General features: G+C 30.7%; 1 protein-coding gene across 2 annotated transcripts; it reads left to right on the forward strand.

Annotated features, from left to right (window-relative positions):
* Positions 1–1,114: 1,114 nt before the first annotated feature.
* On the forward strand, positions 1,115–11,097 carry LOC101500368 (topless-related protein 1). 2 transcript variants are annotated; one of them, XM_004506907.4, is made up of 25 exons: positions 1,115–1,330; positions 1,809–1,924; positions 2,063–2,242; positions 2,496–2,609; positions 2,697–2,855; positions 3,056–3,236; positions 3,355–3,463; positions 3,768–3,877; positions 3,979–4,156; positions 4,283–4,392; positions 4,498–4,567; positions 4,666–4,739; positions 5,018–5,209; positions 5,382–5,509; positions 5,639–5,873; positions 5,961–6,122; positions 6,441–6,530; positions 6,675–6,821; positions 7,219–7,329; positions 7,426–7,605; positions 7,840–7,968; positions 8,188–8,283; positions 8,768–8,956; positions 9,039–9,205; positions 10,616–11,097. In XM_004506907.4, the coding sequence occupies exons 2-25, from the start codon at positions 1,845–1,847 to the stop codon at positions 10,827–10,829; spliced, it is 3,405 nt and encodes a 1,134-aa protein (XP_004506964.1). In that variant the 5' UTR covers positions 1,115–1,330; positions 1,809–1,844; the 3' UTR covers positions 10,830–11,097. The 2 variants fall into 2 exon arrangements, with proteins under 2 accessions (XP_004506964.1, XP_073226143.1); XM_073370042.1 differs by lacking the exon at positions 1,115–1,330 and adding an exon at positions 1,629–1,648.
* The last annotated feature ends 3,488 nt before the right edge of the window (positions 11,098–14,585 follow it).

Below are 14,585 nucleotides of genomic sequence, written 5' to 3' on the forward strand. Positions count from 1 at the left end.
TTCCAAAATTTTAATTTTGAAAAATATTTTGTATACAATCAAAATTTATTTTTTCCACTCAAATTTAAATAAATTTGGATGGATATTTGTAAATGCAAGTTGTATTGCTATCTTACTTAAAACGTTGTTTTAACAATTAAAAATCTAATTTTATATAAAATATTGTATATTTATTATTTATTTTGTAGTATATTTATTACTTTAATAAATAATAAAATGAAGTTAAGTCACTATAAATTAATATATTTAATTTAAAATTTAAATTAAATAAATATAGTTTTTGCTAATATATAATTCTATTAATCTAATTTTTTTTTAATTAGAGAGCAGAGAAAATATTTTATTTATATTTTTAATAGTAAAATTATTTCTATAGATTTCATAAAATTTCTATATTTTATGGTCGTTTTTTTTATGAGACGCTATTGTTATAATCGTGTGAAGAAGTCAGATGTAGACACCTGACAAGGACAACAACCTACACACCTCTCTGACCATACATTTAATTCACTTCACACTTTTATTATTATTATATATTTTAATTAAATAAACCTTCCATCTCGTATCTCTTTCTCCAAAATCTATTTCTCGTTCTCAATTCTCATCTCATATATTGCAATCATGACCTGGGTGTATCACGTGATATAACGCATCTCGCAATGGCAAACTCCGTAATATTCGCCAAATTCTAAGCCCAAATAATACGTGTCCCTCTCGAGAAATAAACTTTGTCGTTACAGACCGGGGATCTGAACCCAGTAAAAGTTACTTTCTCAAACAACTCTCCAATCTCGAATCACAACCGTAAAACCCTCCACGTCACCATCAACTTAACCAAAGATCCAGATCGAACGGTCAAAATTAAACTCTCACATGTCGCATCAGCAGAGAGAAAAAACTCACGGTCCGAAGCTGAAAGACAGCTGTTAGCTCGAGATTCCGAGCCGATTATTTAGACAAAACCGAAGCCGGCTTAGTGGGTCCCGTAATTAACTGCACTTGTAATATAACCGGAATACCTTATTATATATCTTATCAAGTTATTTTGATAAGTGGTTTAACTTATCACCTCCTCATTCTGTCGCCTCCTATATAAAAAAAAACCTATTTCTGCAAGTTCAAATGTCCCCTTCTCTCTCTATTTATATTTAGGAGTTTCTAGAGAGAGAAAGAGTAGATTAGTCCATTTGTGTGAAGTGAGAGAAAGTGTTAAGAATTAGAAAAAAGAGAGAGTTTTTGGTCTTTTTGGGTGACTTTGTGTGGTGGGTTTGGTTCCATATTCGGAGTCTTCTTTGTTGTTGTTCTCATGTTTGTGTTCTGTGAAGACAAGGTAACATCGTCTCTCTCTCTCTCATTCAAGCTTCCGAATCTGTGTACCCTTTAAAGTTTATAACTTTTTTTTTTTGCTTTTTATTTAAAAAAATGTTTTTTTTTTATTTTTAATTTTTTTGTTTTTGATTTTTGGGCTGACACTTTAGGTACATGCATCTTCTTCATCTTGTAATAAAGTTTTTTTTTTTTTTTTGATCATTTGGGATAATAGAGAGGGAGAGTCAAATGGGGTGTTAATTTTTTTTCTTAGTTTTTGTTTGGCCAACAAAATCGCATCGCTTTTCTTTAATTAATTAATTTTTGCTAATTAAAGAAGGTTTTTTTTCTTTCTTTCCATAAATGCTTTCTGGTTAAGTGATTTTAATTAATTATCACTTAATTTGTGATTTTTTTCAGGTTATTTATTTATTTATTATTTATTTATAGCTGACCCTTATTTCAATTTTTTGTAACTTTTTTGAATTTTATTTTTGCAGATCTAGTTGAGTGTTGGTGATTTTAGTGTGGTTAAGATGTCATCTCTGAGTAGAGAATTGGTATTCTTGATCTTGCAGTTTCTGGATGAGGAAAAGTTCAAAGAGACTGTTCACAAGTGGGGCTAATTAGTTTGTTCTTTTATTTTTAACTTTATTATTATTTTTGGTATTATTTTTTTAGTATAATGTTTTTTTTATGGTTACCACAATTGACTAATTAATTAATTGATTATACTTTTTATTTTTTTGAAAAGGCTTGAGCAGGAGTCTGGATTTTTCTTTAACATGAAATATTTTGAGGAAGAAGTTCATAATGGAAATTGGGATGAAGTTGAAAAGTACTTATCTGGTTTCACAAAAGTTGATGATAATAGATATTCTATGAAGATATTTTTTGAGATAAGGAAGCAAAAGTATCTTGAGGCATTGGATAAGTAAGTCTCACATCACTTTTTGGTTTTATATTGCGGTTGCTGTTGTGGCTACGTTGCAAATATTTATATTGCGCGGCTAAATGCAGTCGATGCGGCTGCAATTGCAGTTGCAATGCTGTTGTGAAGACCTATAAAGCTGTTATACTGCGGCTGCAATTTAGAACTATGGTTGATAGTTACTTGTTGATTCTCGAGTCTTAGAATTATAGTTTGATTCGAGGTAGCATATATAACAACAATTTCACTTGTATAGGCATGACCGGTCTAAAGCGGTAGAGATATTAGTGAAGGATTTGAAAGTGTTTTCTACATTTAATGAAGAATTGTTCAAGGAAATCACACAGCTTTTGACATTGGAGAATTTTAGGTACTAATTTAAGTATAAATTCTTTCTTGCACTCCAATTTTCGGTTTGTAAAATGCAGTGATTGAGTATCTGTTATTATTGTTATAGGGAAAACGAACAGTTGTCTAAGTATGGTGATACAAAGTCTGCGCGAGCAATCATGTTGGTTGAGCTTAAAAAGCTCATTGAAGCAAATCCCTTGTTTCGCGACAAATTGCAATTTCCTAACCTTAAAAACTCGAGGTTAAGGACCCTCATCAATCAAAGGTAGTTTTTTTTCTTCTAAGTCCAAGAAGCATATTCATTTCTCAATAGAGAACACAAACTTGTGCTGTGAATGTGAAATAGCTTTTTGGTTCATTATGTTCATGAGATTGCATTCAGTATCTTTATATGAAGTTGATGGAGATTATCCAATTATTCGGTGTTTATTGGTTTTCTTTTCCTTTTTCAAAAATGAATTACAGCTTGAATTGGCAGCATCAACTTTGTAAGAATCCGCGTCCGAATCCTGATATAAAAACCCTTTTTGTGGATCACTCATGTGGACAACAACCGAATGGTGCACGAGCGCCTTCACCTGCCAACAGTCCGCTATTAGGATCCTTACCGAAGGCTGGAGGATTTCCTCCTCTTGGTGCTCATGGGGTAGGGTTGCTAAACTTGTTATCCACCTTCTTTTGATATATCATAGGCTTCGTTTAATGTCATTGCTATCTTTGAGTCTTACTGTGGTGCCGAACTATTTTGTGCTTCATTTTTATAGCCATTTCAACCTACACCGGCGCCAGTGCCAACACCTATTGCTGGTTGGATGCCAAATCCTACAACTATAGCACATGCTGCGGTGTCTGGCGGAGGAGCTATAGGTCTTGGTAATACCCTATTTCTCTTTTTATTGTTCTCCAACTTATTTATGTTAGTCATACCCTAGAATGAATAGATTGGATTCACTTATTTGAGCTTATCTACTGACATATAAGTAATTGTGAGACTGTCTAGAAGAGATTATGGAAATAACTTATAATATGTTCACACGTTCCCTACATGATAACATATAAAAACACCTTATGACATAGCATTTATATGATAAGAGTTGATGCTATAAACTCTTAATTAAGCTGCTTATCCAAGCAGAGCCTATGTCTAATATGACATTTGTTTCTTTGTGATGTTTAGGTGCTTTGAAGCATCCTAGGACCCCTCCAACTAATCCTTCAGCCGACTATCCATCGGGAGACTCGGATCATGTTGCTAAGAGAACAAGGCCAATGGGAATAACAGATGAGGTAATGTGGTATTTACTTTTAGACACATCATTAGAAAATCACACCCTGGCATATGAAAGTTTTGACGCCTCAAGTTTTCTGCTATCGATCACTTCATATAGGTAAATCTACCTGTCAATGTGTTGTCACCAACATTCCAAGGTCATGGACATGGTCATGGTCAGTCGTTTAATGCACCTGATGACTTGCCGTTGCCGAAGACTGTCATGCGAACATTGAATCAAGGCTCATCTCCTATGAGCATGGACTTTCATCCGGTTCAACAATCTTTACTTCTAGGTTGGCTTCTCTTCTAAGTTCTAAGGCATTTGAATGATGCTATTTAAATTTTTTTTTTTTTATATATTTTGCATTTGTTTTCAACAAAGTTATCATTTGACCAAGATTTTCTTTATCCAATGTTAGTTGGTACAAATGTGGGGGACATTGCCTTATGGGAGGTGGGTTCTAGGGAACGGTTAGTCTCGAGGAACTTCAAAGTTTGGGATCTTAGTGCATGTTCAATGCCATTTCAGGTACTCTTTACACACATTGATGTTTTTGATGAAAATTTTCATTGAATCCTTACTCTTTTGTAAGTTAGCCATGACTGAAGAGAAAACTAACCGTGATTGATTTAGGCTTCTCTTGTCAAAGAACCGAGTGTTTCTGTTAATCGTGTGATTTGGAGTCCTGACGGTGCTTTATTTGGTTAGTTGAAAACTTCTCTAATTCTTCAATGTACGATTTACTTTCCTATGTCAACTAATCCAAGTACTTATTATGTCTTGAATTTGTTCAATTAACAGGAGTTGCTTACTCGAGGCACATTGTTCAGATATACTCTTACCATGGTGGTTATGAAGTACGACAACACTTGGAGGTACAAAAAAACAAACATATATAGTTAGGGAACATTTAAGAAAAATGAATCATAGCCATATATCAAATTATGAATGGTTAAGATTAGAACAAAAAGTTGTGTGGTTTTTTTAAATGGTCATGCGATCTTTAAATAACTTGTAATCATTCATTCATTCATGTATGGTTATGCGGTTCAGATTTACTCTCATAATCTCAGATTAAAACTCCACTCACTCGATACATCCCTTATACAGATATGCATTGTTATTATTGTTTTAATGTGAACCTGTCTTCTAGATTGATGCTCATGTTGGTGGAGTAAACGATCTAGCATTTTCCCACCCAAATAAGCAACTATGTGTGATAACTTGCGGTGATGATAAGACCATTAAGGTGTGGGATGCTGCTTCGGGAGCAAAGCAGTATACGTTTGAAGGTCACGAGGCTCCGGTTTATTCTGTCTGTCCACATTATAAAGAAAGCATTCAGGTAGAAATTGAATTTAACATCTTCGAGGCGAATGCTTTTCAAGTTTTCTGGCACGACTCCTTTAATATTGTTAATATATAACCTGAAAGAAAGAACCTTCTTTTTCTTTTTTTTTCCTTTTTTCTGTTCGGTTTCCTACCCAATAATAATTCTTACTCCGTGTATGTTGTAGTTCATCTTTTCGACAGCGCTAGACGGAAAAATAAAAGCATGGTTGTATGACAATTTGGGATCTCGTGTTGATTATGATGCTCCTGGTCGATGGCGCACAACCATGGCTTATAGTGCAGACGGTACAAGGTCAATATTCTCAACCATGGATCCTTGTAACTTGCTTAATATTGCATCGTAGTTGAATTGTATTTCCTATTTTTCGTCACTTTATGTTCAAATGTTTTAACGTTGAATCTATACTATACTGTACTATAGGCTCTTTTCGTGTGGAACAAGCAAAGATGGGGAATCTTCAATTGTGGAGTGGAATGAAAGTGAAGGAGCTGTGAAAAGAACTTACCAAGGTTTTCGTAAACAATCTTTAGGTGTAGTGCAATTCGATACTACCAAAAATCGGTTTTTGGCTGCCGGCGATGATTTCTCCATTAAATTCTGGGATATGGACAATATTCAACTTTTGACAACAGTTGATGCTGATGGTGGTCTCGCTGTAAGTTCACTATTTTCTTTAATTATAAATTGAAGAGCCGATCGTTAGAAATAGTAGTTGCTAATTCTTTCCTGATCTTATCTTTAGGCAAGTCCGCGTATTCGTTTCAACAAGGATGGAACTCTTTTAGCAGTCTCATCAAACGATAATGGAATCAAAATTTTAGCCAATGCAGATGGTATTCGTTTATTGCGTACATTAGAGAATTCTATATACGATGCGTCAAGAGCATCGGAAGCCTTGGCAAAGGTAGACTAATAGATGTCGTATTCCTGTTTATTATAGTATAAACATTTATCATATTAGTGTTAATGTAAAAGTATAAGCTATTTCGATTACAAAAGATAAAGTAAAGTCAAATCATTTTAATATAAGCTATAAGCTGTTTTTGTAAGTTATTTGGAGAGCTTATGGAAATAAGCAGAAAACAACTTTTGCACATGTCACAAGCTGTTTCCATAAACACTCTTAAATAGTCCCACAAGTGCTTATGCCCAGTAAATAAGCTCAAATAAGTCAATTCAGATTCCAAAGAAACCCTTAATCTAACGTGATGTTTTGTGACAGCCAACAATAAATTCAATTTCTTCCGCTTCCGCCGCAACTAGCGCTGCCTTAGCAGAGAGAGCCTCATCTGCAGCAGCTATTGCTGGAATGGTTTGTGATCTTATCCTCTTATCCACCTTACTCGCAACTTTTTTTGTACTAAGGTTTTTTGTTTCTCAACAAAAAAGTCTTTTGTGCATTAATGTCATTATTAGTTGATTGATTAATAACTATTTGTCAATTTTATCTAATCAGAACGGGGATGCACGAAACATGGGCGATGTTAAACCGAGAATAAGCGAAGAATCCAATGACAAGTCCAAGATATGGAAGCTCACTGAAATCAATGAACCATCTCATTGTAGATCCTTGAAGCTACCAGAGAATGTTAGAGTAAACAAGGTATGTTACATTGTCTCATGCAAGTGTTTAAGAATCAAATACAAATAGTGAAAAAAATAATGTATAGATTCATAACTACACAATCTTTTTAAAATTCAAATTCAAATTTTAAAACATGTGACATGAATATTGACACGAAAATTTAGATAAGTTTAGATAACATAGATATTGTAAAACTGAAACAAATGAACTAAAATCAAACAGATATTATACAATAAAACATATATGCAAAGCAACACAATAGAAAAAATGGATTGATGGACACTTCAATGTCCACCTTGGTGCTAGTAATAAGAAAGTACGAAACAAGGTTAAAAAAATTAGACAATTGTGACCTTCCTTGCATGTTTTTCTGTGTAATGTCTCTAAGCATGAAAGTGTTTTGATTTTGTTACAGATATCGAGGTTGATATATACAAACTCAGGTAATGCTATTCTTGCATTAGCATCAAATGCCATTCACCTGCTCTGGAAATGGCCGCGTAACGAGCGTAACTCGTCTGGCAAGGTACGGGAGGAACACGTGAAGTTACTTTTTTTTCTACTATTATATATTCGAAAAGTTGGAACATGAGTTATACTATTTGTTTTATGTGTCATGTAGGCCAATGCCTCGGTGCAACCTCAGTTGTGGCAACCGTCGAGTGGCATCCTGATGACTAATGACATTGCTGATAGCAATCCGGAAGATTCTGTTCCGTGCTTTGCTCTGTCGAAAAATGATTCGTATGTAATGTCGGCATCAGGAGGAAAGATATCCTTGTTCAATATGATGACTTTTAAGGTAAAATGTAGAAAATTGTTTCTGATATATTTCAAAGTTGTAAATATAGTACAGACGCTAATTCGTTTATATAGACTATTTTAAACTTAACAAACTCGATTAATGGACTGAATACAATTATTATGTATAATTACAGAATATACACTCTATTTATGACATCAGTATTCAAGACTATGTTTTACAATTATTCCTAAGTTTCTAATAACCGATTTTGATCTTCTTGTATATGTGCAGACGATGACAACTTTCATGCCTCCGCCACCTGCGGCTACCTTTCTTGCTTTCCATCCTCAGGATAACAATATTATTGCTATAGGCATGGATGATTCCTCCATTCAGATATACAATGTCCGTGTTGATGAGGTAATACTTCTTTCTCCAAAAAGTTTTTTTTGAGGTAATGTTATCTGAAAGCACTAACACAGAGCTGGACACGACATCGACATTGACACATAGACACCTGTAATAATTTGAGAAAATTGAAGTAATTGAATGTAATCACATTTGTCGGGATTTTAATCTGAAGTGTAGATGATGCATAATCATATTTGAGATTGGTGTTAATGTGAAGTTCTTTTGCAGGTTAAAAGTAAACTCAAAGGTCATACAAAAAGAATAACTGGTCTTGCTTTCTCCCATGTATTGAATGTTCTTGTTTCATCCGGAGCAGATGCTCAGGTAAAATAATTTCCAAATTTAGATCTGTCTTTAGCAGAATCTTGCTTTTCTATGATTAAGGGTACGTTTGTTACCATTTTTCAAAATAAAAATCACTTTTAAAAAAAAATAAAATAATATAATGACTTTGAAGAGTTGATAATCTGTTTGTTAAAACTTGAAAAATATCTATATACTGCTTAACATGAGAAGTTGTTTTGAGTAGCTTCTCATAAAAATCATTATCTGATAGATGATTATATTTATAAAAAAAAGTGATTTTCATGGTAAACAAACATGAATTGGATTATGCATTTCTCAAAAATAACTACAAATTAATCTTTAAATTATTGAACGTTAAAATTACTTCCATTTTAATCTGTAACAAAGGGGCACTAAATCTGAAAGAACTTGTTGAACTGTTTTTGTTGTATCTCCTTTTGAGTATACAATTTTGCGAGGTTACGATATATGGAGTTGCATCTGAGCTGTTTTTATTATGCAGATTTGTGTGTGGAATACTGATGGATGGGAAAAACAGAAGACGAGATTCTTGCAGCTTCCTCCCGGGAGGACTCCGTCAGCACAGTCAGATACGCGCGTACAGTTTCATCAAGATCAAATACAGTTCTTGGTCGTACATGAAACTCAGCTCGCCATTTTCGAAGCAACTAAACTCGAGTGTCTAAAGCAGGTTAGCCTTTTTGAGTTCAATATGTTATTTAAGGGATTTCGTTATATATTTTTATGTCTCATATTGGTTTCTGGAATTTTAGTGGTTCCCGCGGGATTCTTCTGCACCAATATCGCATGCAACCTTTTCGTGCGACAGCCAACTGATATATGCAAGCTTTTTAGACGCAACGGTCTGTGTATTTAATGCTTCAAATCTCAGATTACGGTGTCGTATCAGTCCTTCTGCTTATCTTCCTTCAAGTGTCAGGTAACCTTGTTTAGAGTAGTAGTATCATATGTTATTTATTACTCCCTCTGTTCCTTTTTAATTGTTGCATTTGCACGAAAATTTCATTTCTATTTACTTGTCGTTTTCAAAATTCAATGCATTATAAATTATTAGATTGTCAATAATACCCTTAGTTATTTGTTGCGGAGAAAGAAATAAATACAATGAGATAATAAATGATTAAGGATATTATAGGAAAAAAATAAATAATAGTTTTATGTAGAGAAGAGTATTATGTAACTTCAAAGAAAGATATGCATGACACCTTATCTCTCTTTAGATCTAGGCTTCTAGAGATATGGCCAAAGTAGTCTTTAGAAGTGCAATTCTTATTTATGAAAACATTTACTGTTTTCATTTCTTAAATTTGTGTTCATTTTATTTTCCTTAATAAGGAGATAAGAGACTTTTGAAATGAACTCTACATTTCTAGAAACAATAGAAATGTCAAAAACTGTTTTTATTATTTTCGACAATGCATCTTTGTTAAATATCATTTCATCTTCTCTCTATAACTATGGTTATCTTCAAGTGTCTCTCATCAAAGTAAAATTAACACAAATTTTAAAAAAATGAAAATAAGAAATAGTTTTACTAAGTTTTGAATTTTAGATTTTTAGGTTGAAACTGAATAATTGTCATATAGAATTTGATTGTTTTTTTTTAAGAAAAGTGTCATATTATAGTAGGACAGGATTTATGATAGGACATAACAATATCATTTGTTCCATGTAGGATCTTTGGTTTTTGTTTTGTTATTGCTTGTTTAGGATTAAATGAAATAACTTTAGTTCCTATAATGTTATACATTTTTGTCTGTCTTAATCCCTTGGTTTTACTTTGAAATTTAGTTTGAATTAGTCCTTGTAATATGAGGACTATATTTATTTTAGTCCCTAAGATACGAGATCAATTTTATTTTATGGTAATCAATTTTCAACAGTTTAATTTTGATACACTGTCAATGCAAAAAATCTTACACTATTAACAAATTGTAACCACTAATACGTGTGACTTTAGAAGTAGTTATGATTAAAGTCAAACATTTTTAATAATATGATGATTCTGATTGATTGATTGACAATGTAAAATATATTTACGCCAACAAAATATATGAATTATATCCTTCAACATAAACCAAATATTACATGAACTTTGTTTTGGTCCTAACCCTCGGGTTCTCAGGAAAAATGATTCTTAGTAATCCGGAATTCGGTCAAGGAAGTAAGTAAAGTTTGACCTAGGACTGTTCTAGTTAGGCTTTGAACTTGGAAATTTCCGATCATTTTTTTTTTTGGATAGACAAATATTAGTAGTAGGTATCGAAAAATCTTTCATATATTTATAATAATCTTTGATATACTTATTACATGTGTTTATATGCAACAGCAATTCAAATGTACAACCACTAGTAATTGCAGCACATCCACAAGAACCAAATCAGTTTGCCATAGGATTATCCGACGGCGGAGTTCACGTGTTTGAGCCGCTCGAATCCGAAGGCAAATGGGGCGTGCCGCCTCCGGTCGAAAACGGATCAACTAGCAATAATGTAGCAGTAGCTACTTCAGTTGGACTACCTTCAGATCAAGCTCAAAGATGATATGATGAAATTGAATCCATTATCAGCCAAAAAGACAAGTTTCTTTTACATACTTGGCTTGCTGGCCATTTTAATTAATCTTGTACTTTATAGTTAATGCAACTTATTTGGTTGAAACCAAAAACTACATTGTGATATTTACCAATAGATGTGAATTTTTTTTTTAAAGTTTAATTTAATGATACAGATGTAGAAATTTGTTTGAGTACTTTTTGAAGCTGTTTTATTAGATTGGTTAATGTTAACTTATTGCTTTTTATTAGTTCCATTTAAGCCTTGCATATAATGTAACTTTTACTACTAGGTCAAACTTCATCTTCTTATAATAATATTGTTATACTTAAATATTATAACTCCAAAGACTATATTTAAATAGTTTTTAACTTCATATTTCTATGTGGTTAATGTTCCTTGAATTGGACTGGCTAAGTCTTTTAGGTCAAAATTCAGGCGTTTGCTATATAGTTTTTTGAAATTTTATTTATTTAAAATAATTACTTTTAAAATTTTGCACTGTTGAAGATTTTGAAAAAAATGAAAATCTAAAAAATATTTCAGATGAAAAGTCATTTATAATGGTTTCTCGATAAAAAAAATCTGTTTTGATAACTTATATATTTTTTTAAAAAAATATTATTGTCACAACAAATATATACAAAATAATTTATCTCCCTTTATAAAAAGTTTCTAAAATAGAATATCGAAATTATTTTAATTTTTTTTAATTCTATAACAAACGAATTAATAGATTCTATGAAATAACTTTTGATACTATTAATTTTAGATATATCTTATTTACGTCACTTATCTCAAAAGTAGCACTTTTCTTTTTCTTTTAAGAGTTAGCATTAGCACCACTCAAACTATAGTGCTTTGAATAATTTTTTGGTAGACCTACTTTTAACACACAATATTATTTAACTATTTTAAAAAATATTATCTAATTTTTTTTGTCTAAATAAAGTAATCAAATGTGTGTAAGAATATATTTAAAAAAAAAATCTTTTTATGGACAATTTCATTTGTAGAGAAAAAAAATTGCATAATTTATTTTGTGAATGTTCTCATCCTAGCAAGTGTACCTATTTTTTGTTCCCAAGAAGCATTTTTGGTCAGTATAGTGGTGTGTACAGAATTAGATGCTGTAGTTTTTGGTTGCAGATTTTAATTGAAGAGCCATAAATTAATGCTCCATTTCAATTTGGGACCTCTGACACAGGGTGGGGTCAAATATGTTAAGTTATTTTCATGTACCCTTCACTCACTGCCAGAGTGATGTAACACTGTCAGGGTTCCGTTCAGCTTTCACCTCACTTTCAATAATCATTTCATTTCTAAATGTTTAAAACACTTTTATTAATGTATCAAAATTACTCCATCAATTATATAACAATATTGATATAACAATGGCTTTATATAACAATATTGATATAACAATGGCTTTAATTGCAATTTTGGTCCATCTATTTTAACCGAATCATGAAAATAGTCTCTCTATTTTATTTCTCTCCAGTTTTGATCCATCAAACATAATTTTGGTCTAAAATTTGATAAAATTTTATTTTTATTTTACATTTATTTAAGTCACACTATGCCTCAAGATCTCATTTGCAACAATTGTACATGAAATTTATGATCATAAATGATGTAGTACGACTTTAAAAAATAAAATTTCATCAAATTTTGGACCAAAATTCTGTTTGGGGGACGAAAAATGAGAAGAAACAAAATTAGGGAACTATTTTCGCGATTCAACTAAAATAGGAGGACCAAAACTGCAATTAAGCCTATAACAATTATCTATTTGATTATTTCACGTATATTTGAGAAAAATGAATAAATAAAAGAAAAAAAACTACTTTTATAAAATTATTCTTATTATATATTAATATATTATTCATATCATGAATTAAAAGATATTGTATTGAAATTGATCAAGTAATATTAATTAAAATTAAAAAGTACAATTGAAAAAAAATTATTAAAAATTAAAAGAATTATTTATTTTAAGACAATTTTTGTGTCAATATGTCATTTATTGGGGGATGAAAGAAATACAAAAGCATATTAAAATATACTCTATTGATCTCACAATAAAAGTTATTTTAATAAAAAAAATTATCTCCAAATAGATGTTATTAACTTACAAAGCAATATTGATTTTATATTGAAGATAGTAGAAGTTAAACACAAAAATGATTAAGATGGATAGTTTAGTATAATAATATCTTTCTTTCTTCTAATTATTGTAAAATGATAGAGGAAGAATCATTTTTTATATAATTATTTTGATTCTTAAATATGTCATTAGTTAATTAATTTAATCTTAAAATGTATTTTTTATTAATCAATTTAATCCATACAATTATTAATAAAAGAAATATAAATGATGTTTTTTTTATCATTTTTTTCTCAATATAGAGAAAATGAATATTTGTGGAGCCCACTCTATAATTTTCTATCTTCTATCTTCTGTCATTGTTTATGGGCACCAAAAATAAGTGGTTTTTTTTCTTCTTTATGGCACTTTTATCTTCTGTTAGCTTATTCTAAACGTAGTGTAATAGTTGATCTGCTGCTAACTATTATTTGAAAATTGTTTAAAAACTTCAACCAAGGCTAATGTTGTTTTATAAAAGTAGAAATGAATGATCCTTCATACTCTTAAGGTTGAGAAAATAGTTTAACTCGTTCAACTTTATATCAATCAAATTACCATCTTAAATATATGGATGAAAATGACCGTGCACTTTTACTTTTGAAAAGTATCATCGATCATCGTTAAAATTTTAAATAATTTTTAAATATTAATACATAATAAATATATATCTTGTTGATCTACCAAAATACATACCTAAAAATAAATGAATCCATCATTGAATTTAAAAACTAATCTTCACCCTAAATTTTATATCTAAAAGAATATGGATCAATGCATGCGTGTCTCATTTTTTATTTAAATTATCTATTTATATAGACAGGGAGTATATCATGTGATATGAGTGATTGATTGTAAAAGATGAGAAGACTAATTAATAAGCATTAGATTATCATCATTGATTGTGATTAAATTAGTAAAAAAAAATAAAACCAAGTGCACGTACATTCTCACACTATCCACTTTCATCTCCCTCGCCTGATGCTTCCTGGGCCCATATTTGCATTTCACTTACATCAAAACATCACATTTCTTAGTAATAAAAGAATTTCACATTTCAGTGTTTCACTATTAATTAAGTAATGGTTAATTTTTGGTGTTTGCGGACAAATCAAATTGTTCAGGATCATTGTTCTTTCTGTTTATAATTGAAAAATTCTAATACCCCAATTCACCGCCTCTAATATTTTTTTTACCCGAACCTAAACCTCCATTGTTTACTATTACCAGCATTTAAAGAAATATTGGTTTTTTTTTTTTAAAAAAAATTTAATTATAATTTTGATCCTCGATTATTACAATCTATGAAATTAATATCTCTATTTTAAAAGATAATTTTGGTCATTTTTTAAATTTTTGAACTAAAAAATGATAATTTTATTATTAATAATTATATTAATTATTCATCTAAATACATTAATTATTTATATGTTATTAATTAAATTAAAAATATAAAAAAATTCAAAATTAAAATCTAAATTTTTATGATATTTTATTTTAATTTCAGGAATGTTAAATTTCATATATGCCACGTTATTTAAATAATTTCATGTTATCATTTCTCAGTTAAAAAATTAGAAAAAGTAAAGAACTGTCGA

The sequence above is a fragment of the Cicer arietinum genome, chromosome 6, assembly GCF_000331145.2.
Source record: "Cicer arietinum cultivar CDC Frontier isolate Library 1 chromosome 6, Cicar.CDCFrontier_v2.0, whole genome shotgun sequence".
Classification (NCBI taxonomy): Eukaryota; Viridiplantae; Streptophyta; class Magnoliopsida; order Fabales; family Fabaceae; genus Cicer; species Cicer arietinum.